A 27814-nucleotide genomic window follows, 5' to 3' on the forward strand; every position below is an offset into this window, starting at 1 on the left:
CCTGTGATGAACCAGGAGTCCTGTGCTAGGAAAGCACAGCTTTCGAAAGAAGAAAGAAAAGAGAAAAGAAGTAAAAGAGAGAAAAAAGTAAAACCTTGAAACTGATAGGAGATTCCACTAACTGCATTAAACTTGGGTCATGCACTGATACCTTCCTTCTGCCTGCTAAGCTAGTTAGATTTGCCCACAATTTTCCTCCAGCCATCCTACTATAAATGCAATAAAAATAAAAAGGACTTGAATGACTTTTTGTCTCTGTGGGACCACGTGATTATCTGCAGCTCTGAAAGCAATGGTTTATTGTCCCCTGGATAGACTCTCCAGAAATGAGAACAGACGGCCCACCTGCAGTTCCTCCATCGCTATCACGAAGTAATACCCTTTCCAAAGCATGATGCTGTTTTTCTCTTGAGCATTAAGTTGAATAACCACTAAATTTTGTGAGGTTGCTTGGTTGCTGTTTTGCAAGATGGAAAAATAGCCAGGAGAGGGACAGGATCGTGAGCTGCATGCAGACACTACGGTTTTCAATTTGAAGTCATATTAGTGAAGACATCAACTGATCTCGTTATTAATCTTTCATTGTTGAAGCTTAATGGGTTTTTAATTTGGATGAGAAACGTAGCGGTTCTTTCATAATAGGATACTTCGGGGTCTTAAAATGAGATTTCTAAGTGTATGACAATTCTTTAATTATTTTTTTTTCCAGCTGACTTCGGTGTAGCCGCAAAAATAACAGCCACCATTGCGAAGAGGAAATCATTTATTGGTACACCGTACTGGTAATAAGCCACTTCTGATCACTTTTGATATGATCATATGCAAAGCCGTGTTTATGTCAAGAATTCTAAAATACGCACACATGTTTTAAAATACGCATAGCAATTGCATAAATTCCCTTTTTTCCAAGTAAAATGCCCAAAGGGTCGAAGTCTGGTAAGCACTGATTGTAGCTGATCCGTTGCTGTCACACAAGGCACCCGGTATTTGAGACAGGATTGCTGTTTCTCACCAGCTTGTTAATGCAGGACATTCTCCGCTTTTTCTGGATCCCTCATGGTCATTTAGTTCCTCAGTCACTTCTTACACTTTTAGTGACTAAACTAGACAATGTCCTTGTGATTTCTGTGCAAAAGGAATTGTGAAGAAAACCAGGTTTTAAAGGATCTTTTAATCATCTCTACTGATTAATGTCTGTACGAGACAATGTTTAATGTGCAAATACGTAACTGTAAATCTTCAGCTTGGATTATATGTGCAATTTAATTACCGTTGCTTTCTGACATTACTGTGAGGCAGTCGAGGTGCCTTGAGCAGAATTCTCAATATAGACTGAACACGTACGTACAGCTTAATCTGGGCAACGGCTTTTTAATTGTTCGTTGCCCTCTTTATCCTGTTGGAGAAGGAGCACTGAGGGCAAGAAGATTATCTCGTCCTTAAAGCATTTCACCAGGAATCATGAGACTAGTTTTATTTCTAGTATCGCTGTCCAGTCATGATCTTGGGCAAAACACAGCGCCTCTGTGCACTTCTCTGCTCCCCAAATGCCCCGTGAGGGGAGGGGGACGTCGGGCTTTTCCCTGACTTACAGTTTTTTGGAAGCTTTCTGCTCCAGGGTTACGTGATTGCCTTCGTGCCTCCCACGTACGGGCACTGACTCAGAAGTGACTGGTGAATTCTCGCTGAATGATGCCTTTGCTTTTCAAGGATGGCCCCAGAAGTTGCAGCGGTGGAGAAGAACGGGGGATATAACCAGCTCTGCGATATCTGGGCGGTCGGGATCACGGCGATTGAACTCGCGGAGCTTCAGCCGCCCATGTTTGATCTTCACCCGATGAGGTCTGCTTCCTGCGGGGCTTCTGCTCGTCTCCAGAGCCCCCTCCGGTCCCAGTTTAACCTTCTCCGTGGCTCTGGCGTAGAAACCCACACCATCTACTTTCTGCATGAGCTGTGTGCATTTTTAAGGCGTCAATCTTAAAACTTAAATTTAGAATTTTTAAATTTAAAAACCAAAACCCCTGCTTTGCAGCGTCATCAACAATCTGATTAAGAACAGGTACAGATTTACGATGTAGTGATCGTAAATTACTGGAGAAGCTGTAGCCTTGTGTTTAGCAGGTTTATGCAAGGTGATAAAAAGATTTTATTTAAAGATAAGAAAATAACAGCTTTACTGTCTCTGTCCTCTAACACAGTATAGTCCCTATTCCAGTTTCACCAGTATGATTTTTACCATATAGTATTAATTTCAAGTGGTTCGATATTTGAATGAAATTAACTATGTTTTTACCATGCAATAACATTATTCTTTTACTTTTAGGGCTTTGTTTTTAATGTCAAAAAGTAATTTTCAACCACCAAAGCTAAAGGAAAAAGCAAAGTGGTAGGTTAAACTCTTTCCTTCAGCCAATGTTATGTAGATAATGCAGAAAAAACACCCTATTTTTGTTACTGAAGAAGGGATGCAGTGAAAAATAGTGTGTGCTGGTTTTAAACTAGGGAACCCGAGAGGAAGTTTCACAGAGAAACGAGCAGAATTTTTTGCTCATGGTGCTGCTGTACGATCTTTTTAAATTGAGGTGTTTGGGTGGGCAGATGTGTGCTAGAGGAGGGGAGAAAACACCTCTAAGTGCATATTTCTTGTGTCAAAATTGCACTTCTACAGTGCTGCCTTCTCAGATGCAAAGACTAGAAAAGTGGGGTTTAATCTAAAAGCAAGTGGACTTGGGCTGATGTCCCCAGGGAGTCACGTTGACACAAATGCAATTGGGAGAAAAATGCTCGAAAAAATGCAGGTCCAGTAATAACGTCAAGTCGTAATTCAGATCTAAAAAAAGGTGATAGGACACAGTCACCTAAGTTGTTCTGAAAATAGCAATAAATCATTTTAAAGAGTAACTTGAGCGTCTAAAACTTTGTATTTTATTTTCCTACCTGTAGCCAATAACAGTGAAATTGGTAGGTTTGCCTAGATTTTGAGGATTTGCCAAGTACATAACTCACAATTTGTATTTCTGACGTGTAATTCCGTAACAACTGAGACTGGACAAAGCTGAAAGAGCACTACGTGTGTTTGGTTTATTTTTTGTACCAAAATGTTTTCCATGCAGCTTCCCTGAATCAAATGATTTTTTTTTTCCCCTATTTGCTTAACTTGGAGATGTAATTATTCAAACCTGAGATGAGGTACCTGGACAACCTTCTAATTTAGCACACTCTTGTAATCTGTTGAGTAACTATTAAAATAATGAAGAAAAATCATATTGAAAAATTAACATAAAGCTTCATTTTTCTTTCAGGTCATCAACATTCCATAATTTTGTCAAAATAGCACTTACAAAAAATCCAAAGAAGAGACCAACAGCAGATAGGCTCCTTTCTGTAAGTGTCTTCCTGTAATGTTGGACCTTTTTGTGACGTCGGTAAGAAATCTTTTGCTTCAAAGTGAGCGATGGACCAATGGGAAACCAAACTGGAACAGTTTTCTTTCTCTGATCTTACAACATGAATGGTAGAATCTGAAGGGAAGAGACATGGGTTGGCTGTAGGAAGTAGCAAGATTTTTGTACAGTTTTTGGAAATTAAACTCTGAGTCAGGTGAATTTAAAAGTGGTTATAGAAATATTCAAGGCCCAAGAAAGCAGCAAAATTCAGTAGTATTCCTTGTTGGATGTTTATTAATGAAAGTTACCTATTGGTTGCATATTATAACCTGGCTTTTTTTCTGTGGTTCTAGCATAGCTTTGTAGGGCAGCCTGGTCTTTCAAGATCTTTAGCCGTTGAGCTGTTGGACAAAGTTAATAATCCTGACAACCACACACACTACAGCGTAGTTGACGATGATGATTTTGAGGTGAGAGCATTTTTTATTTTTCTGTCTTGAGGCAAAACCACAGTTTAGATACCCAGCTTTGCTTTGGGAATGTTAGACTGCAGCTTGACAGAGATCCCACAGAAAGCCACGTGACTCTCCTCAGCTTTTCTGTTTTTATAACCCTTGCAGCCTCACTCCGTCATCCGCCACACAATTCGTTCTACGAACAGGAATGTCAGGGCAGAGAGAACAGCGTCGGAGATAAACTGTGAGTTCTTGGTGGGCTTTGCCTGTTTGGTGGCGTTGGGTTGCTTCTACTGATGGAGGTTGTAGGTGTTGTTCTTTTTGTCGTGCGCTCTAGAAAGTCTCTTCTGCTGTTGGCACTTTTGAGAAACAAAGCCAGAAGAAACAGCACATACGCATAGAATGGTTCAGGTTGGAAGGGACCTTGAAGATCATCTCATTCCAACCCCATGCCCTGGGCAGGGACACCTCTCTCCCACCAGCCCAAGTTGCTCCAAGCCCTGTCCACTCTGGCCATGGACACTGCCAGGGATGGGGCACCCACAGCCCCCTTGGGCACCCTGTGCCAGAGCTTCACCACTCTCATGGTGAAAAATTTCTTCCTTCTATCTAATCTAAATCTCCCCTCTTGCAGTTTCAGGCCATTGCCCCTTGTCCCATCACTACAGGCCCTTGTAAAAAGCCCTTCTCCAGCTTTCCTGTAGCCCCTTCCATGGACTGGAATGCTGCTATTAGGTCACCCCGGAGCCTTCTCTTCTCTAAGCTGAATAACCCCAGCTCCCTCAGCCTGTCCTCAGAGCAGAGGTGCTCCAGCCCTCTGATCATCTTCGTGGCCTCCTCTGGACCAGCTCCAGCAGATCCGTGTCCTTCTTGTACTGAGGGCTCCAGACCTGGCCGCAGAACTCCAGGTGGGGCCTCACCAGAGCAGAGCAGAGGGGGAGAATTACCTCCCTTGCCCTGCTGGTTACACTCTTTTTGCTGTAGCCCAGGACACGGGTCACTTTTTGGGCTGCAAGTGCCCACTGCCAGCTCACATTGAGCCTCTTGTCAACTAACACACCCAAGTCCTTCTCCTCAGGGCTGCTCCCCATCTGCTCTCCACCCAGCCCGTATCTGTGCTTGGGATTGCCTTGACCCAGGAGCAGGACCTTACACGTGGCCTTGTTAAACTCCATGATGTTGGCCTGGGCCCACCTCTCCAGCCTGTCCAGGCCCCTCTCGATGGCATCCCTGCCCTCCAGCATGTCGACCACTTCACAGAGTTTGGTGTCATCAGCAAACTTGCTGAGGGTGCACTCGATGCCACCGTCCATGTCACCAACGTGAATCTTCAATAATAATTTTTCCAAACCCAGAATTAAAATCTGGATATTTTCCTGCTCTTCCATTCCATCTTGTTGCCACATCGTAATCTCCATGTGGAACCCACGTGTGGCCGGCTTAGCCTTTCAGCTCTGTGGTTGCTGTCACACTTCACAGTCTTAATTAAAGCAGCAAACCCACTGATAACGTGCAATCACCATCAAAAAAAAAGAGAGTGGGTTGGTAATTAGGAAGGCATCTTTTCACATGAGCGCTTTTGGTGTCACGGCATGATGAGAAAATAGACAAAAAAATGCAGCGTTTTGTGTTTGTCTGCACATTGCTTCAAGGTCCTAAATGAAACCTTCTCTTCACCCTGACAGAGCGCTTGTGATCGCAGTAGCTGTCCTGACGGGGCTGCACGCTGACATAATGCATTTTCTTTTAATGCAACCTTTCCTTTTTCTTTTCTTTTTTTTTTTTCTTTTTCCTTTTTTTTTTGGGTGATGCGGTTTAGGGGTGAAATTGTAGTGTAAGGTTAATGGTTGGACTCGATGATCCCAAGGGTCTTTTCCAACCTAAATTGTTCTATGATTCTATGATTCTTTTCCAATGATATTAAGTCACTACTCAGTTACAGCGAAATTTAAATTTGAGGGTAGAAACGGTCTTTTCTCTGGGTTTGGACAAATGTCTTTTGTGGTGTAAATGCTCCTGTGCATCACGTACATCACACTTTTAGGAAGCTTGCTGTTAAATTTCTTCTCTTCCACATGCATTAAAAGTAACACGTGGTTACGTAGTTATGTTTTAGTGTACTTTCAGATAATGAGTTGATGTAAACTTTTGGGTTATCTCTTTCTTGTGGGTTTCATACTTGCAAATTTAAGCGTTTAGTCGAAAGGTTTAGGTATTGAGCAGGCAGATTAAGTGTTGTGTACATAATATTTAGATCTGTTGCAACCATTTCAGTTTAACGAGAAATGAAAGGGCACTTGTCTAACGCTGTGTGTATTAAATGCGAAAATGTAATGTTTTTTAGTTGATAAGCTGCAGTTCGAGCCCCCTCTGCGAAAAGAAACAGAAGCTCGGGATGAAATGGTAAGAACAAATTTGTTTTTTCCTTCATTGATTAAAATCATAGTGTCATCATTGTTTTGTCTCTGAAGTACAAAGGCATGAGAAGACCACTCTTGGTCTTCAGACATTTGCCCATTTTTAAGAAAATTATTTGCCCTCTGCATTTTGTGCGAAGAATCATGCTCAGATGAAAAAAAACCCTAATGATATGTGCCAATTAATCTGATAATGTGAAGAGGCCATTCTGCATTCGAGTCCCTGATCTTCCCCGTGGTCAGGGTTGATTTGCTGCTTGTTTCTTGAAAGGCTGCCAGCTCGCCTGCAGCCGGTTTTGCCCCCTGCGAGCTGCCGCTGTTTATTCCAGCCCTCGGCAGTTTGCGGCACATCAGCTCGTTAGTGTTCTTTGAGCTTAGCGTGTGCCCCTGTACACAAGGGCTCTGGTTTTGAGTAAGTGACAGGAACAGCAGCAGCTGCCTTTCGTTTGGATTTGGAGACAGCAGTGCTCGGCACTCCAGAAAAATCCCGTTCCTGTCCTTTTACAGCTGTGCTCCCAATTCACCAGGTAGGTACGAGTCGTTTTTAGTTTTCGTTTGGGTTTTTTCTGAGTGTGACCAATGATATCTGTACATGTTGGTACTGGCAGGGTCCCCTTGGGGCCACGTCTGGTGACAGGGCTGCTCCCAGCCTCTGCCGAGTTCAGAGGGCGCTGCAGTAGGTTCTCTTGCTGGAAGAGTGTCTTGGAAGTGCCCTGAGTGTGAAATCCTTACTGAGATTTTGCCATAATTTTTTGCTTTCCTGTTAATTGTTGCTGCTTGGTACTGGCGTTAAACTGTTCCCAGGTGCTGCTTTTAAGTTTGAGTCTAAGAAGATGATAGCTTTTCCATAGTTGCTTTATAATTAGGTTGTAAGACAACCTTTCACTTTGGAATTTTATTTTCCTGCTTATGGGTCGTTCTCCAGGGCTTGGGAGTCACCCAGGCCTCTTCACATGCTGTGGCTAAGGTACTTCAGTTTGACAGGGCGGAAAACAAATGAAAATTTCTGCATCTTCAGGTCGTGGCAGCTGGCACCGACTTTGCTTCGCATTGGAATCCTTTCGTTGATGGTGGAAGCAGCAAGTAAGTACTGAGTTTAAAAACATCTTTAAGTTGGATGACTTAACATGAGAACACGCTCCGAGAGAAAAATTAATTTATGGTGGAAAAATCAAACCACGAGCCTTAATCCACTTTAACATTCGTACGGTTAAAGGAGATTTTGCTCAGCGTGCAGCCCTCCTTCTGCAGTTGGCTGGTCAGTCACTTGGAGAGTGGGTTTTAATCCTTTTTAACCACAAACAGTAGTTTGTTTTAAATTTCTTACAGCTCCCCAGCTGTAGATGGAAAGCAAAGTGTAAATGTGCAGCCAGCACGCTGAAATAACACAGCCAACATCAGTTTTCTGAAGCCAAGCTGGTAACCTCGCAAAGGCTGAGTTCAGGCTCCTGCACTGGCCGTGTGTGTCTCTTCTGAGCCACGGCTGTGGTTGTGACATCCTGTGGCGACACGTGTCTGTAGCCCTGAAGCTGCAGCCTTGCAAGAAAGGGAAGGAGAAACCCAATCCTTAAGAGGTAGTTTTTTCATCAGTTCATTACGACGGCGTGACTGCTTCTGCCGTGTCTGGTCAGTGCGATCGATAACGCAGTGTTGTGGGGTGAAATGTTTCAGGTAAGGATAGGCTGGAACTGATTTCCTCAGGGATAAAGCAGGAGAATGACACTGCCCAAGTTAGGACTGAATTTAAGTATTATTTGCAGCTTCTTTTTCCTGCAAAATACTGGATTCTGCCTTTCAAGGCAATCTTTGAATTTGTGGTGAAGAATACGGAAGTTCAGTGATACTGACTGGTGCAGATATGTCGGCAAGGATGATATTTTGGTTGAAGTTACTTGTCAGCTACAAGAGCCAGTTTCCCATCTTTATTTAGAACTGAGTAGCAGACAGTGAATTTCTTCAGCTTTTTTCTAGATAAAGTATTGCGTAAACTGTCAGCCCACATTACAGTCCCCCGGCAAGCAGGCTGTGTCATGGAGAGATTGCCCGTGGTCGGATCTTTTTAAGTTCAGCCTGTTTCTCTGGTGTCACTCTCACCGGAGGAAAAGTTTGGGGTGCTCTCGAGGCCCTGCCTGTCCCTGTCCAGTGATGACAGTGACCGCTTTCCTTCCTCTCCCGGTTTGTTTGTGTGACCCCGACGAGCCGCAGATTGAAAACCTTGCTCGCGAGCGCTGGCTTTTCTGCCAGCAGCTGGAATCCGCGGGGCTGAGGAGCAGGGAGGGAGGGAGGGGAGCTCCTCCTGGCAAAATGACTTAGTGATTTCATTCCGTTTCTGTAGCTGGTAGTAAAAGCAGAACGAATGTGGATGTAGCAAACGTTGCTGAGGCTGTAAATGGGTAAATCGATGCAGGTTTAGTAATTAAAAGGAGAAGAGGCATAAAGTTGCTGGGTGGTATATCCATGCTGCTTACTTGGAAACCACTTCCAGTTTGAAAAAATAAACAGGAAACGCATAGCTCCTCCATCCCAGCGATTCCGAGTAATTCCAGAGATGTGTGCCAGGGGTGGTCCTTGCTTTTCGTGCCCTTTGACTTTTGTCAGAGTGGATGGTGACTGATACTTCAACTTGAGAAATACCTGGCTGGGAAGGGGAATAACAGAATGTGTACCTCATGATTGAACTTATATTTTTTCTCTAATGCTTGCTGTACCATTTTAAAAATCACCTTTTTTTAATAACACTTCTGTATTATGGAGGTGGGTTTTATTGTCTATTGGACTTTTATTGGGTTAAATTGTTTAAGATTTAACGTATTTAATTTATTTTTTTTGAAGACATGGCTTGAAAATTGCCATTAGCCTGTACTTGATCTCGGAGGTCTTTTCCAGCCTGAACAGTTCAGTGATTTTGACAGATTTTATTGGTTTTGTTTGTTTGGGGATGATATTTTTGGTACTGCTTTGATCCTCTAGTCACAGTTTCTTTTTTGACCCTGGGGTAGCTTTGAAACAGAAATTCCCACTGCATGGGAAACTGTTTCTTTAGCTTGTAGCGCTGAAGGAGGAAACTTCCCGTAGTGAAGGCTTTTCTCTGTCTCACAGTAACATCCTCTGTTCTCATCTGTATTTTCATTTCCTTTTTTGCCTCCCTGCCTTTTTTGCCTCCCTGCCTCCCTGTCTTCTTTTTCCTTTCCTCCTTTCCTTCTCTTCCTTTCCTCCTTTCCTTCTCCTCCTTTCCTCCTTTCCTTCTCCTCCTTTCCTCCTTTCCTTCTTTCATATTGTACTTTTCCTTCTCCTCCTTTCCTCCTTTCCTTCTCCTCCTTTCCTCCTTTCCTTCTCCTCCTTTCCTCCTTTCCTTCTCCTCCTTTCCTCCTTTCCTTCTTTCATATTGTACTATTGTTAGGCATTTCAGCAAAATTTAAAATACCAGGTAGGGAAATGAAGGACGAGTTGCTGGTATCTGGTATCTGGTATGGAAGAGAGCTTCAACAATTATTGGGGGGTGAGGGGAAGGAAAGGACTTGACAGAATGTCAAAGGGCTTGGTGCAGTGAGTGAGAGAGAAATACTTTGTTTTGAAGAGGGCTGGGAGATGCTTCTTATGAACCTAAATCACGTCACCAATTGGTTTAGTCACTCGTGTCGACCTTAGAGCAGAGCTCTTAATTTTATAAACGTTTTACCTAGGGGCCTGCTTACAAAATTTGCCGATGGGAGTGAAGATATTGAAGAGTGAGTTGGCCCTCCTTTCGTTTGCTCCGTGCAGCTCTGGCTAAAGCAGGCAGCCTTTGGCAAAACCTCGCTCCTTAAAACGCAGCTTCGCCCCTCCTAAATCAGCGAGGACTCCTTGCGCTCGAAGGTCTAACACGTGCTCGACTCTGATGGCCGGGAGAATGTCCGCAAAGCAACGCTTCCTTCCCTCGCTCTGCTCCCTGGGGTTACCTCAGCGTGCACGTGGAAGTGCCTGATACTTTAAAGCAAATTTTGTCTTGATTAATCCATCGATGGTGAGCCAGGTCGTGCAGATATTCCTGCAGGGCGCTGGTGGGGTGCGTGCAGCTCCTCTGGTGCCCGAATATTTGTCTGGTCCGGAGCAAAAGCTGCCAACCTCTCCATACTAGTCCCCAAATGTGTATTTATTTGCCAATTTCAAACACCCTTCAGCACAGAGTGCTCAGTAACATTGGCATTTATGGAAGAAGGTCAGAAAACAACACTTCTAACAAGCTTAACGTGCTTTTTCCCCAGTCCTGGACTTCTAGTTTAACCCTGTTAGTGCAAAGCTGTGAGCCTCCTTTTCTGTGCATCTAGCTTGTCTTGTTTACAGTCCGTGTACTCAAATAATTCTGTTTAAATTGTTGGTTTAACTAAGATGAATACTGCACCTTTTTGTTTTAGATCGACACTAAAACGAGCAGGGCCACCTCCGCTACCTCCTAAGGTAAGAGAGATGGTGGGTGTTAAGAATTTTGGCCCCAGACCCCACTTGTGCAGCCTCTGCAACGCTTCCGTCTGATGCTCTCAGCGAGTTATTAATTCTGTTAAATACCCTTTAGTAGCAGGCTTGGTGTGGCTTCATATTTTATGCTGACTTGCAGCTTGTGCGGTTTTGACCTCTGGGGACTCCTGGCCTTGAGCACTGCCCTCGACAAAATGACTTGTCGGTATTTTCCCTCTAAGTAGAGCGTGCTGCGTGGGATGTCCTCTTGTTCAGCATTCTGCCTGCTGCTGTGATTTCTTTATTCCATCAGAGAAGGAGTATCTGCTGTCAAATGCCTTTTTTTCAAAGGCTATTTTTTTTAATTTATTTTTTATAGTCTGACTTGAATTAAACCTGAAGTTTATGCTTAGAGATACCATGTTCCCCAGGTAATCTTTCACGGCTTTGGTTTGTTGCAGCCGAGAATCAACAGTTACCCTGAGGAAAACCACCCGGATGATGAGAAATGTCAGACGATAAAGCATTTCCCCGACTCGCAGAGCAGAGCCCCACCAGCTCACAGGAGACAAAGTATCCCTGTTTACGGGCCTCAGACCGATCCTTCCCCCGTTGGTATGACCAGCAGCATCAGCAGCCCTGGATTGCTCACAGCTAGATACAGCGACGTAGGTAAAAGCATTACGTTTGTGAAAGGTGACTTGTTTCCTGTAAGAGGAAATCAGTTCTAGAGTCAGCTATTTCCAGTAGGTGTTTTATTTTCTTTTCATGCAAGCTGGTTGCCACGTGGCTTTTTCCTTTTTCACGTGCGTGATGGTTGGTATTCAGCTACCTGAGGTGTGTTATGTGGAGGTTTCGGAGCTCGCTTCTCCACTCCTGCTAGATGCAGGAGAGAAGAGAGAATAGGACAACACGATATTTTCTATTTCACCCCAGCAAGTGAGCTAAAAAATGTGTCCGGGCTTCTTTTTCAGGAAGTGGGAATGGCGTGCTGAAACTCATAGAAGAAAATGCAGAAGGGTCCGGACAAATCCCTCAACTGCCACGTAAAAAGGAGAAAAGAGATTTTCCTGTAAGTCTTATGACGCTTGCTCTTGATTTCCCTGTCGTGTTAGCTAGCTAACTTGATAGCGGTGCGTGGGAGGTATTTTATGACCTTTTTTCTTCCCACAGAAGCCAGCAATCAATGGTTTACCACCGACACCGAAGGTGCTGGTAAGAAATCTCCTTTGCAGTAGGAGTTATTGGAAGCCTGCTGTCTTGGCATCTCTGGAGTGTCAGAAGGTTTATGTTGGAATAAGCCATCAGCTCATCTGGGGTTATTTTCTTCATCTTGTAGCCAGTTACTCTGTGTGTACTGAATCCACACTATTTGTTAACCTTTTTCTTAAAAACTTCCTTTCCCCATTCCATCTGGATGTGAAGGGTTGGAGACTTCACTGGCTCTGTGAGTCGTGATCTCCAGTGGCAGCCCCTGCTCAGTAAAGAGGAAGGGGGAGAGGTGGTAGTGATGTGAGGGGTTGTTATTACTTCAACATTTCTGCTTGTTTTCCCTTCATATGCCATTTATGTAAGCACTCAATATTGGTTCTACTCAGTAGGTACTTAAAATTGTTCTTATTTTGATCCCTAGTTATGTTTATGAAAGCACTCGATATTGTTTTTGCTCGGTAGGTGCTTAAAATTGTTCATATTCTGATCCCTTGTTGTGTTTGTTAATGTATACGAAGTTGACCAAAAGGTTCTGGAAGCTTTTGGGGAAGATAAAAGTGTTTTGCATCAAGGCATGTTAGAGTAAGTTTGTGTCCAGGAAGAAAAAAAAAAAAGAGCAGCAGCCTCCGAAGTGGCCAAGTGCCAGAAGATGAGCACTTCAGGCTATAAACTTGTTTCAGGTTGCAGGTTTGGTGTTTTTCAGATGGGAGCGTGTTTTTCCAAAGTCTTCGATGGTTGTCCTTTGAAGATTAATTGTGCAACATCGTGGATACATCCGGATACTAAAGGTAAAGTTAATTTAGGTTCATATTATAAAACCTGCCTGTTGGCAAAGTGGTAACGAGCTTGCAAAATAACTAATTTCTCTTGAATTTTTAGATCAGTACATTATCTTTGGCACAGAAGAAGGTATCTATACATTGAATTTGAACGAACTTCATGAAGCAACAATGGAACAGGTGATTTTTTTGGTGTCTTTGAACACACAGAACAGATTTAGGGATACTGTGAAGCAAGAAAGGTTGACATTGGAAGGGGCAGATGGGATACCAGGCTGTAATGTGAAACAGTTTATGCCACAAAGGCAGCAATGGCAGTCCAAAAATTAATAGTCCTGTTCCCCACCTGAATTCTTTATTGCTGCTTCCATAAGGCTGTTTTCAAAGGAGTTCTTTGCTAACATCTTTCTTCCCCTTGGAGACAAACCTGCCCTTTCTCTCTCCATTTTATCTCCACTAGATGGCACATTGCTTCTCAGCTGGATGCTACCAAAGCCCTCAGCCATTTAATTTATTATTTTTTTAAATTTAGCTGACATTATTAGCACCGATAAATACACATTTGCTTCTGGTTTCTTGGGCTCTCTAACCCTTTCCAAAGCCACTTCATGCACTTGTGATATCCCCAAGTAGTTTTTTTCAGAATCAGGAGTAGCGGGGAAGCGCTGGCAGATGCCGATGATGAGATTTTTACCTGTAGGTTTCTAACGGAGTTCATGAAGGCACTTCAGGCCTCTGAAGCGTGTTAAATTCAGCTGAGACACGGATCAGAAAGCAGAGAGGTTGCGGGGTGTGAGTGTGTATGAATAATAGAGAAAGACTATTTCACAAGAGCGCTGCACAGAGAAAGAAAAAGGGAAAGGGGAAGTGGCTCAGCCAGGTCGTGGCGTGGGGTAGTTTGGCCCAGACAAAAGTGAGTCGAGCTTACAAATTCTCATCTGGGTGGTGAGAACTGGGAATTTGAATTCAATACAGTTAGAAGATCCTTCCAAGCTAAGAGAGGTGAGGATGTGCTGAATGCAGTAGGACAGCGCTAAATACGAAGTCACTGATCTTTTTGTAGCCTCACTAGGGGTGGGGTACAGCTACTTACTTTCATAATAAATGTCTAAAAATTTAGGTGGCAGCTGTTGGAGACCCCCTGGCCTTCTTACCTCAGTTTTCTCATTTCTCAGTTAGTCAGAGCAATCACTCTCCTGTACATTTTCCTCAATTATTTCATGTAACAGTCTTCTCTAGACTCTTCCACATGCATTTCAAATCCTACTGAAGGGGTAGATACACCTGAGGTAGGTTGAGTGAACACCCGTGCACCCCAAAATGAAAGTTCCCTTTTCTGTGAGAGCGTTCTCAGTTGGCAGAGGTCAGCTGCGATCCACGTCAAAACTCACAGGCTTTCCTGCAGTGCTTCTGCCGCGCTCTTTGTTTTCTTATTTGCTTTTATTCATTCCTTGATTTCTCCCCACCAAATGCACGTTTCAAACTGTTTCTCCAACTTCTGATTCTGATCACGTCTTGACATCACAGTGCTTGCTGTGTCTCCAAGGCCAGTATCTCACAAATTCAAAGCGTGCTTTTATTCCATTGTTAGTTTTTCAGTGAAAATACTGAAAAGAACCAGACCCAGAGAAGACACAAGGGATCTACATTCTACTTTCCCTTTCTGTCAAAGAGCAAATTGCTGAGAGACACTCTGTTTTTATGTCCAACCAGTTGTATGTTTTCTTTCTGCAATTTCTTCTACCCCATGTTTTCTTATTTTGCACGTGGAAATGACGTGCAGGACAAGGTCCTTCACTTAATATTTCCCACCTTACTGTTTCCTTGCCCTGGGCAGGGCGTTTGTTCTGTTCAAGGAGGAAATTCAGGTGTTCAGATACAGCCTGCTCCTCACAAGTCCCCGCTAGCTGCTCTTGTTATCCCCTGGTAATTAAAATTATGTGGCTTGTTGCTGTGTTACTCTGGTTATCCACTCAGGCTATTTTGCAATTCCCACTGCCCTTTGCATTCAGCGTGGGCACCGCGTTTGTCCTTCTTGAGCTCCTTGTTCATCCTCCCTCTGTTCTGGAAGGTTTTCATTATGGAGACCTTGGGGCTTGAGCCAATTCTGAAGTACCATAAAGTAAACTTTACGGGGCCCTGCTGACATGAGCGTATCTAGTTGAAATAGTGTGTCGGGTTATTTTTCTGCTTCTCCCTCAAGTTTCTACCCCTGTGCTATCAACTGATAAATCACCAAGTCTTTCTTTCCTGTTGATCAGGGGGCCTAGCCTTTTGTTTTCCAAATTACCGTGTTTATCGACTTCTCTTATATTGGTAATTTCATCTGCAGCTTTACTTTTTCTGTGTTTCTCCCTTCAGGCTTATCTTGGGATCGGCTCTTTGTCCTTTGCGTTGCATCCTCATTTCTGTTTTCTGCGTCACGTGTTTGTAGTGCTTAAGGCTGGGGGGGAAATAAGAAATATTTACCCATCTTGGATACGGTTCTTAGGGAACAACTATTCCTCTTCTCTTCTTGTGGAGCTGTTAAATGAAGCCAGAGTGGGTAACCGGCTTGGGACTTTCTGCTACGGGGAGCTGTGGGTGCTGAGAGTTACCTGAATTCAGAGGGGAGACTGGACAAATTCAGGGAGGATCCATCCCTTGAAGCTCACTAAAGGCATAAAGCCCATATCCGATTCAGCAGGTTGCAGCATTATATACTTTTTTTTTCCCCATGTTTTCCGTATTTTCACCAGGAGAAATTACATGACTTTATGGTGTTTGTTGGAGACAGGCATTAGGTTAGATGGATGCTCGCATGAACCAGTACAGTCACTCTTTTTGGAAGCCTCAATTCAGGTATCTTCTGCCTTGTTTTGCAACAGCTTCCCTTAGTGGTCCGGTCTGCTCTTGTCTTCTTTTTTTTTTTTTATAGTCTCCATTAGGAATAGCTTAATCCTTTGAACTCATTTTTTCCTTCTTGGAAGTTTTTTTTCTTGAGGGAGGACCTTACCTATGAATATTATACTTAATCTTGTCTGTTTTTTAACCTGTCCTTTGTAACTCTGTCCTTTTTATTGTCCTTATCCCTTCCTTTGTTGAGACTCCTTAAGGCTGTCATTTGCCAGCACTTTGATCAAAATTCCCTTCAGCTTGTCGAGAGGTTCTTCTTAACTTTCAAACCCTCTCAAATCTAGACTAGATGCCCCATGAATAACTTTTTTCCCTCTGAAAAAAAAAAAACTAAGTCCCAAGACTATCCATAAGCTGCTGACAAAGCAACACACTAGCACAAACAGCCAGGCAGGGAAGTCCTGTAAAATACAGGATTTTATGGTAATTCAGGTTACTCAGAAAATACAGCTGCCTTTTTCCCCTTTCTTCTGATTTCTATGGAGTTTAGTAGGTTTCTTATAATAATGGTAACTTTCTTTCTCTGGCTGTCATTGCTGAGCAAGCTGTAGCTTTCCCTATGTGGTATTCCAGTCTTGTCCCACTTTAGGTCTGTGCTGCTAATTAAAAATTAAAGAAAAAATGGATTTACAAAGTTTCAGGGATAGAAGAGGGAAGAAATGAAAACTATTTCAGGCAGAGAAAAGGGCTAAGCAAGAGTCCAAAAGAGTGAGTTAAAGGGGAAACTGGATGCAGCTGAGATTTTCTCCAGTGTCGATTTCTCCAGGACTGGTGGCGAAGGTGGAGCAAGCAGAGGAAACCGTGGTTGGAAATTCCTTTATGTTTCTATTAATGGAAGTACTTTGTTTCTTCAGTTATTTCCCCGAAAGTGCACCTGGCTGTATGTTATCAACAACACCTTAATGTCCTTGTCAGGTATGTATAAATAGAGGGGAGAATGAATAAAATCATAAAGAGAAACATTCAAAGTTATAATTTCAGAATGATGTGTTTCGATTTTACTAAAGCTGAACGCTATGCGTTATTTCTTGCGTTCGTGTAGGAAGTTTTGCTTCAAGAGTGTTTTAAAGTGAAAGACTTTCAGAGAAAACACTGGATGTTTACAAGTAGTAGAGCCATTTGTCTGCAGTGTCCAACCATGTTTTGGGTTTTTTAATTTATTTATTTATAGTTAGTTTGGGAAAAAAGCTTGGACTTTGTTCCCTGAGCTAAGAGAGTCAGAATGATCCTCTCCTGTTTTGTTCTAAAATCCTTAATATTATCAAAATGCAGCTGCAGTGTTTGATCACTCTCAGTATCTGGTAGCCTGGCAGCGTCTTTGGTATGAACCAGATTCAAAAAATAAATTCGCCCTAAAACAAAAACAGTTTTAGTCTGAAGGAGAATGAGGTGGCTGTGACATACCACTAATCCAGCAGATTGATTCTGGAAAGAGTAAATTTTTTTTTTTTTCATTAGTTGTCCTGGGATAGGACATTCGGGGTAGGAAACGGAGGCACCATGGCACGCAGACTGATTTTAAAGCTGTGACTTTAAAGATGCGAGGGTTGTGTAACACCACTTCTGCTGATGTATAGGTGCAGAAAATGTCTAATAGTTAATTGTCCTGATATAATTACAACCTTCTGAAAAGGTTTCCATAAAACTTAACTTCCAGAGCTGCTTTAGTGTTACCGTAATGAACTTTGGGTTGAATGTTGTGTCTTCTCTATACGCATTATTGTTGTTGTCTTGTTTTGTTTTTCTTCGTAACTGGACTTGAAATCTCTGACGCACGGGGTCCGTTTTTCTAGAAGGTAATTTTCTATACCTATATTTTTCTAAAATGTGCGGTTCTCTGCTGGAGGCATGAGCACCATGTCAGTTGTGCTTTTCTCGCTTACAGGGAAAACGTTCCAGCTCTACTCCCATAATTTAATAGCTTTGTTTGAACAAGCCAAGAAAACAGGATTAGCTGCTCATATTCAAACCCACAGGTTTCCTGACAAAATATTACCAAGGTACAAATCTTTCACTTAAAGACAGTTATTAACAAGTGAAAATTCCAATAAATATCATCTGTGCTGTTGAATTTGTGCCTTGAAAGGTTCTTTGACGTCTCATTGATGCCATTTTCCACAATTTTATTCCAGGAAGTTTGCCTTAACCACAAAGATCCCTGACACAAAAGGATGCCACAAATGCTGTATAGGTGAGCAGCAGTTTGGTTTTGCAATTTGTTTCCTGGCCTTTGTCATTGGGCACGGCGTGTCTTAGACTCGTTTCTTTTTAATGAACTTAAGGTTAGCTCATTGTTGAGAAAACAGTACGGCTGCACCGCTTCTTAATGCTGCGCCTAACAGGTGTGCAGCTTTCCTTCTGATCATCGCCGGGGTCTTCAGCTTCTTCAGTGGAGAAACATTTTTCATATCAGCTCTTAACCTCGAAATGCTGCCGTGCAGAGCAGGGGCTGGCGGGAAACCCTGGAGGCTGACAGGTGTCTCTTTGAGAGCTGCTCAAGCTCTTGGTGACCAAATCGATGTTTGAGATCACCGGCTTAAGGCTGTCGCCTGGCCAGTAGCCAACTGGCTACCGCAATGTGCAGCCCTGCCTGCGAGTGGAACGCCTGTCACAGAATCCCTGACTTGTCGTATGTTGACAGAGCCCCTTCCTGCTTTGTCGGTTTGACTCAAGGGCTTGACCTAAGGGCTTGACCTAAATCAATCTTTTTAGCAAGGCTAGCTTGAAAAGAATATTTTCCATGAAGAAAGGGCTGGACGTGAATAAAAATGTCAGCCTGGGGAGGAGTGAAGCCATCGCTCAAGTTCTAAGTGCAGAGAAAAGAGTTCAAGCCTGGGAAGTTGTGGATTTGTCTTTGGCTTTGCTCATTTTCAAAAAGGCTTGGGCTGTCTGCAGAATGCAGGTGCTCTGGAAAACTGTCCCTAGCACTGCATGAAATTGTACCTTTACGCTCTGCAAAGCGCTTAAGCAGAGTACCAAGTACCAAGCTGCAGGCTTGGATATCCGATTTGGCTCGTCTCAAGTGCCTGCAGTGGGCGTATTTACAAATGATTCGTGGAGTCACGCTGGTCTTGTGTGCAGCGGAGCTTAAAAAAAAATCCAGACCCTTTATTGCATTACTGCGTTAGCAGTCAAAGCTCCCAAGAAGTTATGAGCCGCCTTCACTGCTTGGGAATTTTTATTTTATTTTCTTTTAAATCACAACTTGACCCGGACCTGTCACTCCCGCTGCTCACAGAGCCCCGGGAAGAAGATGTTACAGCTTTTCAGGCTTCTCAGCATGTGGCCTTTTTGCTGGGACTCAAAGAATGCTGGAGTTTATTAATTTATAAGTATTATTGAATTTATCTGGAATGTAGCACCATCTTAATCACTGTGGATATTTGAATGGCAAGCCAGAAGGCAATTAGTGTGAAACTGATGCTATTTCTTAAATTATTTGCAAAGATAGCTGTAGGGGTTTTTTCAAGTGTGCATTCAGCTTCCAGGACTTAAAAAGGTTTATCTTCTGGATTTTTTTGTTTGTTTATTTTATGTAGTACGAAATCCATACACGGGACATAAGTACCTGTGTGGTGCGTTGCAGTCTGGAATTGTTCTGCTACAGTGGTATGAGCCAATGCAGAAATTCATGTTAATAAAGGTAAGTATTTAATTTTAGCTATGAATATTTAATCCTAATAGTTATACAGTTGTTGAAATAACCTTTTCGCAGTTTGTAATGGAAAGTCCATCCCAGTCTAGTCCCATTTGTGAGTTCTGAGCGCTTGAAGATCTGGCTTGACATATTTTGACTAAGAAAGTCTTGTGACTCGAGTCAGTCAAGCCTTGGATCAAACCCAGCACTGGCAATAACAGACCAGCACAGCTTGTGCTGTCATAAAATAACCCCTCTTAGTAGAGGTAAAAAATTCTTCCATGTCTTTTCTACTTTTCACATGCTCTTCTAGGCTGCTTTTTTCCAAGGTGTAAAGGAAACTACAAATGCCTTGTTATGTGGGTTTTTGTTTCTTTGTTTGTTTGTTTTCCCCAGCACTTTGATTTTCCCTTGCCGAGTCCTCTGAATGTGTTCGAAATGCTGGTGATCCCCGAGCAGGAGTACCCCATGGTGTGCGTAGCCATCAGCAAGGGCACCGAACCAAATCAGGTCGTTCAGTTTGAGACAATCAACTTGAACTCCGCTTCTTCGTGGTTTACAGAAATCGGTGCAGGTGAGCCTGTCGCTCTGCTGCCTGGGAACTGTTGCGTGTCCCTTCCTCGGGAATTGCTGGCCTTGGCAAAACGAGGCAGAGTCTGTGCCTAAAGCAGATTGAAGCTGATCCCAGGTTCTCCTTGTGATGACCTGCCAGCTTCTGCATAACCTTTCTGGAAAAACTTCAGCTTTAGGCACATCTTTTATTTTTATAAATTTCCTGAAGTAGTAATGCAGACCCTGCTGTGACTGCCTTCTCGTTTGTGGTTGCCTGCCTTTTTTTTTTTTTTTCCCCTGGGATCAGTCTTTTACTCCTCTTTCCCCTTCTTTCCTATGTAAAGACTCACATAACTGCATTCTTGTCTGTCCTCCAGCCCCTGGGGGAGGCTTGTCATCTTCAGCTGGCTGTTAATAAGTAGAAGATTTTGTTTTATCTTCACAAGCTGGCTGATATCTTGCAGATGCTGTTCTCTGCTAGCTTTGTCAGCTATACTTTTTTACATTTAGAAACTGCTTTTTAGCAGCTGTACCAAGAACTTCATTAATGAAACCGAGAAAGACTATTAAATCTAGTTTAATATCAGCACGATAATCTTTCCAGGTGTGGATTTATAGGAAAAGAGCAATTTTTTAGGAGTGAAGTTTGTGCCTTTTCGTGAGGTTGACTTGCTGTGCTGAACTATAACACAAAATATATTTTATGCCAATAAACCGTAGTGCTTCCCTATGAAATACCTGCTTTCAACTGATGGGTTTGTCCTTAGGCCCTGTACTCCTCCCAGGACATTCTGGGACTCCTTAAAAAACACTGAAAAGAGTAACGAATACTGTAGATGGCAAAAGACTTGTAACATATTGAAAAGGCCGCAGCAATTGGTGAGAGGTTGAGGGGAGGAGGGTGTGCTGTTATAAAATACTCTCTTTTCTTTTTCCCAAGGCAATCAGCAGCTGGATGCCATTCACGTAACACAGCTGGAAAGAGACACGGTCCTGGTCTGCCTGGACAGTAAGTAACGCGTCTCTGTCGGGCAACTTAACTACACCTGGTGCAAAACATGTTTTGCCACCGTTGTTGATTTTAACTCTGCCACGAGTTAATTTTTCTCCATTCGTTACTAATTTGTGTTGTAATATTTCCGAAAAGATACAGTTCAGGTAAGCGGGTTTCGTTTTGGCTGTTGCGATTCCACTTTCCCTCTCTGTGCGTGTATCGGTCTTGTTTCCTTTCAAAATGAAGTGTAAGGCAGCGTTACCGATCAGAATTCAAATATATTTAATCAGAAATCTTCAAACATGATTTGGAAAAGTGACATTTACCCGTTGCATGTGCTTGCAGGACACGTAGCTGGTGTTCCATCACACGTGGGAATTGTGACCATAACTCTCAGGCGCTGGAGGTTAATACCTCCAGGGGAACTTTGCAATGACTCAGTCTGCCTAAATTTCCAACCTTTACGTTGAATTTGCATTTCTGCGCTGTTTGTTATTTGTGGGAAGGCTGACAGTTGACTCTAAAGCCATACAAAGTGTGTAAGAAGGCGATTTTATATTTATTTTGAGAGAAGGATGCTCCTGGATTCATTTTAGGCAGATAATTGAGATGTTAGGTTTGAGCATTTCTTTGTGCCGTCAATAATCCGTTTCAGCGGTGGATTTTAATACTCATTTTTCTGTTTGGTTTTTTTTTCTTTTTGAGAATTTGTGAAGATTGTCAATTTACAAGGGAAATTGAAGTCGAGCAAGAAATTAGCCTCCGAGCTGAGCTTTGATTTCTGCATTGAGTCAGTGGGTGAGTGATTTTCTTCTCTATTGTTTCCCAAGGACTTAAGAACTGAGAGAAATGAGTGTTGAAGGGTTTTTAATAATCTAGACTGGTGCAGTGCACCCAGTAGGCCCAGCACCAAACACGGCGTGTGTCGGGATGATGGGAGCTGCCTCTTTGTCTCCACTGACACGCTGAAGAAAATGAAGCGGTTGCCAGATAGTGTGTCCTGTCTGCGCTTGTTTCCATCTGGTGTAAGTTCTGTTTTGTGAGTAAGATTCATGATTTGGTTGGGTGGAAAAAAAAAATAGAAAGCTGATTAGTTTTGGATTGTTTCCATAGCACTGAGACAAGCTTTTGAGAAGGAAAAAGTGTTTCAGTAATACATAAATCTGTGTTAGTATTTTTTAACAGTATTTGAATCTAATTTTTAGAGGACAGGCCGCTGTCCTTAGACTACTAAGTAGAGTTCTAAAACCCGAATTGCGATTGTCATGCAAGTATTTCTGCAGTAATAAGCTCCCAGAAGTATCTAATGAACATAAGTTTAATAACTCCATATCTCAGAAACCAAACTTCCTTCTAGGATCTAAATCAATGAAGACACAACCTGCTTTCGTTAGCAGTTCTGTGCAGCTTGGGTTTCTGGGTTCTTCAGGCAGCTTCCCTTTAGAAGGAGATTCTCGACATAGGAATTCTGTATTTTAACAGCAGCTGGTAAAGCTCTGCACGTTCTTTTGTACGGCATCTCTGTTTAGATACGTCAGACCTGTCCGGAGAGAAGACATCTTTAATCAAGCCTGTGATTCTTCCCCAAATTCTGGCACATTCTAATTAGCGCACCATACAAGCACAAGCTGTCTCTTGCTGACACCTGCGTAACGTGACTCATCTGTTGCCTTTTCCTTGAACTCTGAAGGAACCCACAGACAGAAGCATCTATGCTGAAGTCTCACGCTTTACCATCGCTTAAAGAACACCAGGCTCTTTGTCCAGTATTTTGTGCAGTCTAGTAATTAAATCATTCGGAGCTGGGAGATTTCTGTGTTCTCTCTTTGGCCCTGAATGGAAGACTCTTCCCAGTTTTCATACGTCTCTTGAAGTAAAGATAATAACTCAAATGATCTGTAATTTCCAGCAACTCACAGTGTTTTGGTTGGCAGCATGTTTATATGTTTCCTGGTGTTTTCCCGTGACTCATGGGGAGAACAAAGATCCAGAGAACAGCAATGAAAGGGAAAAAAAAAGTCAGAGATGCCTGTCTTGTCCTGGCACCCAGGGAATGTCTGAGCGCTACGTTTTGAATTGCACTTTGGAAAGTAACGTGCATCTCAGATCCAAACAGTCATTTCAGTCTGGTTTTGCAGTGATTTTGGAGTTTGATCCTTCTACCAGGAGTCCTAGTCTTCACCACATACTTTCTCCACACGCTTCCCATTAGCGCTGCTGGCAGAAACTCGGCTTTCTCTCGCTCAGTTAAGCCCCGCTCGGGTCTGACTTTGTGTTTCTCCTTTGCAGTGTGCCTTCAAGACAGCGTGCTGGCCTTCTGGAAACACGGCATGCAGGGCAAAAGCTTCAAGTCAGACGAAGTAAGTAATTTCCCAGGTTGTAATTTTGTCCCGTTCCTTATTTACTACTCCATCCTTTGGCCCCTCCCGCTGCTTCCCCAGCAATAACGCTTGTACACCGCGGTGTCAGTGCTTCAGCCTGCTCGCTCCTTGCTCCGACTCGTCTGCCCGTGTTGCTCTTGGTAAAGCTCCTGCGTGTGCTTTACCCAGCTCTGCTCCCGACATCATCGGCCAGAGATGCCTGAACTGGTTCTGCCCAGAGCCAGCACGGATCTGGTGTAAGCAGCAACTGGGTTTCTTGGAGGAAAGCTCGAGTTGACAGTGTGCCTTTTTATTAAAAAAATTTTAAAAGACATTCCCTTCTTTATTTTTTTTTGAAGTATCCCTTTAAAAAAAGTGTCTTTTTTTCAAAAAAACACATTATCCTTTTTGCTGACATCCTCTGGAAAATGCAGGAAAGCTGCTCAGTCTCTGCTGAGAGAGATTTGCTCAGCGTACTCCATCAGTTCCACCAAGTCATCTAAACTGATAACAGTCTACAATACAAAAATTATTTAAGATGCATTGTATTTTATGAAATTTAAAATTCTTTTTGGCTTAGCGTCAATTTATCTGATTCAGTCCTGTAGTGCGCACTGAATTGCATTTGAATTTTTTAAGAGACTGATTTTTTTTTTTTTCTTTTTGTCCTTTGAGCTCAGACCAATAAATTTGATTTTGCCACTGAAACGGACCTAAATGTCTCCATTTTTCTACAGGTTACCCAAGAAATATCAGATGAAACCAGGGTTTTCCGCTTACTGGGATCAGACAGGTAATCACCTTGAAGAAACATAAGCCTTTTATTTTGTTTAAACCAGCTCTCTAACTTCCAGCTGGAACCAGCTTCCAGCCTTGTCACAAATCTGTAGGCAGTCCCGAGGGAGGCAGGAACAGTTTCTGCCTGCAATAGTCAAGAATTTAATTAGTGATTGCATCTGCATCCAGAATTATTACTAAGAGCCCCTGGAACCTCCTCCACTTTCCGCTGCAGAAAGAGAAGTGTGAAACACAAGCACAAGCGTACAGAGACGCGGCATGAGGAGATAAGCGACAGCGAGAGACGAGAGCTGCTGGTGGTGAGCAGGGTGCCCAGCGCGCTGCTGCAAAAGCTGCTGCTGGCTTGGAATTTCCTGGTGAATGATCTTGGCAGCGAGTTACTGAAAAATAATCTTTGCTGTGGACCTTGAGGTTGGGAAAGAGCAAAGCAAACTAGCTCGCCTGCAGGTTTTAATGCACGGCCATGTAAGTTCATCTGTATAACATCCAGGTGATTCCTTTCAGCTGCAGAGAAGACTCCAGGGAGACCCTATAACTACCTTCCAATACCTGAAGGGAACCTACAGGAAGGCTGGGGAGGGACTTTTTACAAGAGTGTCCACTGATAGGACAAGGGGAAATGGGTTTAAGTTAAAGGAGAATAGATTTAGATTGGACCTTAGGAAGAAATTCTTCAGTCCGAGGGTGCCAAGACTCTGGACTAGATTGCCCAGAGAAGTTGTGGCTGCGCCCTCCCTGGAGATGTTCAAGGCCAGGTTGGATGAGGCCTTGAGCAACCGGGGCTAGTTCAGGGCATCCCTGCCCATGGCAGGGTTGGATTAAATGATCTCTGAGGTGCCTTCCAGCCTAAGACATTCTACAAGTCTATACAGAGGCTGGGAGGAGATGCGGCTGCCTTTGTGCTTGAACTCAGTCTCTAGAGCTGCCCCAGTCTCTAGATTTGGACACGAGTACTCCTGCTTTCTCACTTAGCCTGAGCACTAAATGTAAAAGTAAATAATAGTGAGTCAGGAAATCAGTTCTGATCCCTGATCTTCTGCTTCCTCGTCTGGCCTCTGGGAAGCCCGGCTCTGACTCGCACTCTGTAAGTAATCCATAGTTTTGAGTACTTAAATTCCTGGATTCCCGGTCGAGGAAGAGAGCGAGAGCACACTAGCTCTTTCGAAGAGGAGGGGTTGCCTGTACAAGAGACAGCCGAAGTCTTTGCTTTGGACTGAGTCACCAAGGATTGACCGTACTCGATCGCTGCGTTGGAATTAAGGATCCTCACCACTGCTGACTTGGAGATCTCAAGACTAAGGAGTGCCACCTCTGACACTGTGGGCTCTGCCTTTTCTGTCCCAAACAGGCACTGGTCATTGCCCTAGCAGAGCAGGGGGCATTTTATTGCAAGAACAAGCTTTTGCTAAGGTCCCCTGTGGTCCAGATACCACATGTGTTAGCCCAGGTATGTGCTGTGCCGCCGTCAGTGAATCATTCTCACATACCGGAGCCGATACCTCTATGTGGCTCCTATTTCTGTGTTGGGCTGGTGAACACAGGAGCATCCTAAACACACAGGGGGTGGGAAGCAGCGTCTCACTCTCACCGGATTCATCTCCTACTTTTATGGAAGACATGCACATCTGAGTGACAACTTAGTACAGAGCACTTTTGAGCATTGGAAATAAGGTTGAAGTCCTGCTGCACGTGATTTTGTAGAGAAGCCATTTTTTTCTCATTGAACTGCTAAATCCTTTGTTTCATGTTTTTCCATCTCGGGACAAATGGAGCAGGAGTCTTTCCTACTGTTCAGATGAATGAGATGTGGTAGCTCCTTTTTGGCTTGGGTCATGTTAGAACTGCTGAGTTGCAGAAGTGAAGATCAGGGACAGAGGCTAAGGGTGAGAGTTCTTTTGAAAAGTCTTTGAGGAACGTGACATGTCCAGTGCTTAAAGGGGGCTACAGGAGAGATGGGGAGGGACTGTTGATCAGGGAGAGTAGTGTTACGACAAGAAGTAATACTTTCAAACTGAAAGAGTAGATTTAAAGAAGAAATCCTTCATTGTGAGAGTGGTGAGGCACTGGCACAGGTTGTCCAGAGAAGCTGTGGCAGCCCCTCCCTGGCAGTGTTCGAGGTCAGGCTGGACGGGACTTTGAGCAACCTGGGCTGGTGGGAGGTGTCCCTGCTCATGGCAGGGGCGTTGGAACGAGGTGATCTTGAAGATCCCTCCCAACTCGGATTCAGCGCTCAGCGTGTCAGGACAGGAGAGATCAGTTTGCCAGAGGAGCCTGAGGAACACGATCCAGCAGTACGAAGGTTGAGGTAGGGTTGAGTGTTCACCATGAAATATTTAGAAGGGAAGAATTATAGAATGGGTTGGGTCAGAAGGGACCTTAAAAATTGTCTGGTTCCAGTAGTTCCAAGCCCCCTGCCGTGGGCATGAGGAGTGGCTGATGCTTTATTGCAAGGTGTAGGAGGTATAAACACCCTCAGGCTGCAGATGGTAGGAGGGTTGTGTCTCCTTGTAACACTCTGGCTCTTAGAGAACTCGCCAGCAGAAGCAGAGGACAGAGCTTATGTCAAGGTGGAGGATGTCTGGCTGGAAGAGGTTTGGAACATACCACGTGTCCCTGGGGGCAAGGGGGGCAGATTCTGATTGGAGAAGCCTCTTCTAGTCCTCTGCTCCTTCTGTATTCTGCTTCAGTGCTTTTATCGGAACTAATGCTGGAAGGTGAAAACCGATTTAAAGAATCAGATAGCCGAGGTATTTCAGAGACTTTGTATCCCTCCCGTGTGTAGAAACACATGAACAAGAAGTTTGTTCCTCCTCGGTAGTCACTTCGTATTTTGCCCCTAACCAGTTTGGGTTCTTTTTGTGCTCTGTTGCAGGGTGGTAGTGCTGGAAAGCCGGCCGACAGAGAACCCGACTGCACACAGCAACCTCTACATCCTGGCTGGACACGAAAATAGTTACTGAGCAGCAAGAACCTGACGCAAGTAACCGAGTGAATTTGCCGCACGAGGAGCGAAGCAGCGTTAGGAATCGCAGTACAAGCGGGACTGCGACTTGCTGTTCCTTTTCCTGACACCGGAGTGATGTTGGTCTAGGGTGGAAATCAATACACCTTTTTGCAGCTGGGAACAGCTGGTTCTGTCTCTTTGCCACTGTGTGGTTGGTTATATCGAGTTTGCTTAATAAAAGCTACGAGGTAAATAGCCCTTTACTCAGTAGTTCTAGGGAAGCAGAGCCTTTAAAAAAGCGTTGTGCAGTAAAGGTGCCATAAACTGTTAAATATTTTACGTCCCTTGGATCTTCCTTATATTCTGTAGATAGAGATGTAGTGCTGGCCGTTTCCCTGTTTTATACTGAGTCTTATTCTTAATTAAAAAAAAAAAAAATTGTGTAGGAAGTTGAAAGTATCAGCAAAGCTTTTTGGTTTTAATTCTGCCATTCCGTATGGCTTTGTATAATAGACTATTTAATCCTTATTTATTAATCTGCTGCTAGAATGGTGTAATGTATCTAACTTTTAGCAAAGGAAGGTTGCAGAGCAGCTTACAGGTTTGTTTTGGGGTTTTTTTTACACTTGTATAAAGATTTGATTATTCTTTTTTTTCTCGTAGGGATATAGTGCATTACTGAGGGGTATGTTACAATGTCAGTTGATCTTGTAAAAAAAAATGCGGTTTTGTACAACAAAGTATTTTGTATTGATTTTCTGCCTGCAGAATTGCCATAAAAGGGATTTTCTTATTTACTAGACGTAGGATGTGTGTACACAAAATATAATATTGATATCAGACATGTTGCTACTGGGTGAGTGTGGACAATATACGTGTGTGTGTGTGCATGTACGCATGTGTGTTAAGTTGACCGGCAGTGTGTAATTTTTTTATATATATATATATTTA

The 27814-nt window shown here is 43.4% G+C and overlaps 1 protein-coding gene across 1 annotated transcript; it reads left to right on the forward strand.

Moving 5' to 3' along the window:
* Positions 1 to 709: 709 nt before the first annotated feature.
* MAP4K5 (mitogen-activated protein kinase kinase kinase kinase 5) lies at positions 710 to 26879 on the forward strand (the record flags this gene model as incomplete). Its single annotated transcript, XM_009878576.1, has 26 exons — positions 710 to 782; positions 1711 to 1842; positions 2324 to 2386; positions 3303 to 3384; positions 3740 to 3856; positions 4007 to 4085; positions 6186 to 6244; positions 7277 to 7341; positions 9942 to 9986; positions 10653 to 10695; positions 11154 to 11364; positions 11667 to 11764; positions 11866 to 11907; positions 12608 to 12692; positions 12784 to 12863; positions 16433 to 16493; positions 17372 to 17374; positions 17464 to 17578; positions 17711 to 17769; positions 19118 to 19221; positions 19612 to 19789; positions 20708 to 20776; positions 21467 to 21559; positions 23051 to 23121; positions 23859 to 23914; positions 26792 to 26879. Coding segments are annotated over 26 exons (2171 nt in total), but the record flags the coding sequence as incomplete, so codon positions are not given.
* Between the last annotated feature and the right edge of the window lie 935 nt (positions 26880 to 27814).

The sequence above is a fragment of the Apaloderma vittatum genome, unplaced genomic scaffold (assembly GCF_000703405.1).
Source record: "Apaloderma vittatum isolate BGI_N311 unplaced genomic scaffold, ASM70340v1 scaffold20191, whole genome shotgun sequence".
Lineage (NCBI taxonomy): Eukaryota > Metazoa > Chordata > Aves > Trogoniformes > Trogonidae > Apaloderma > Apaloderma vittatum.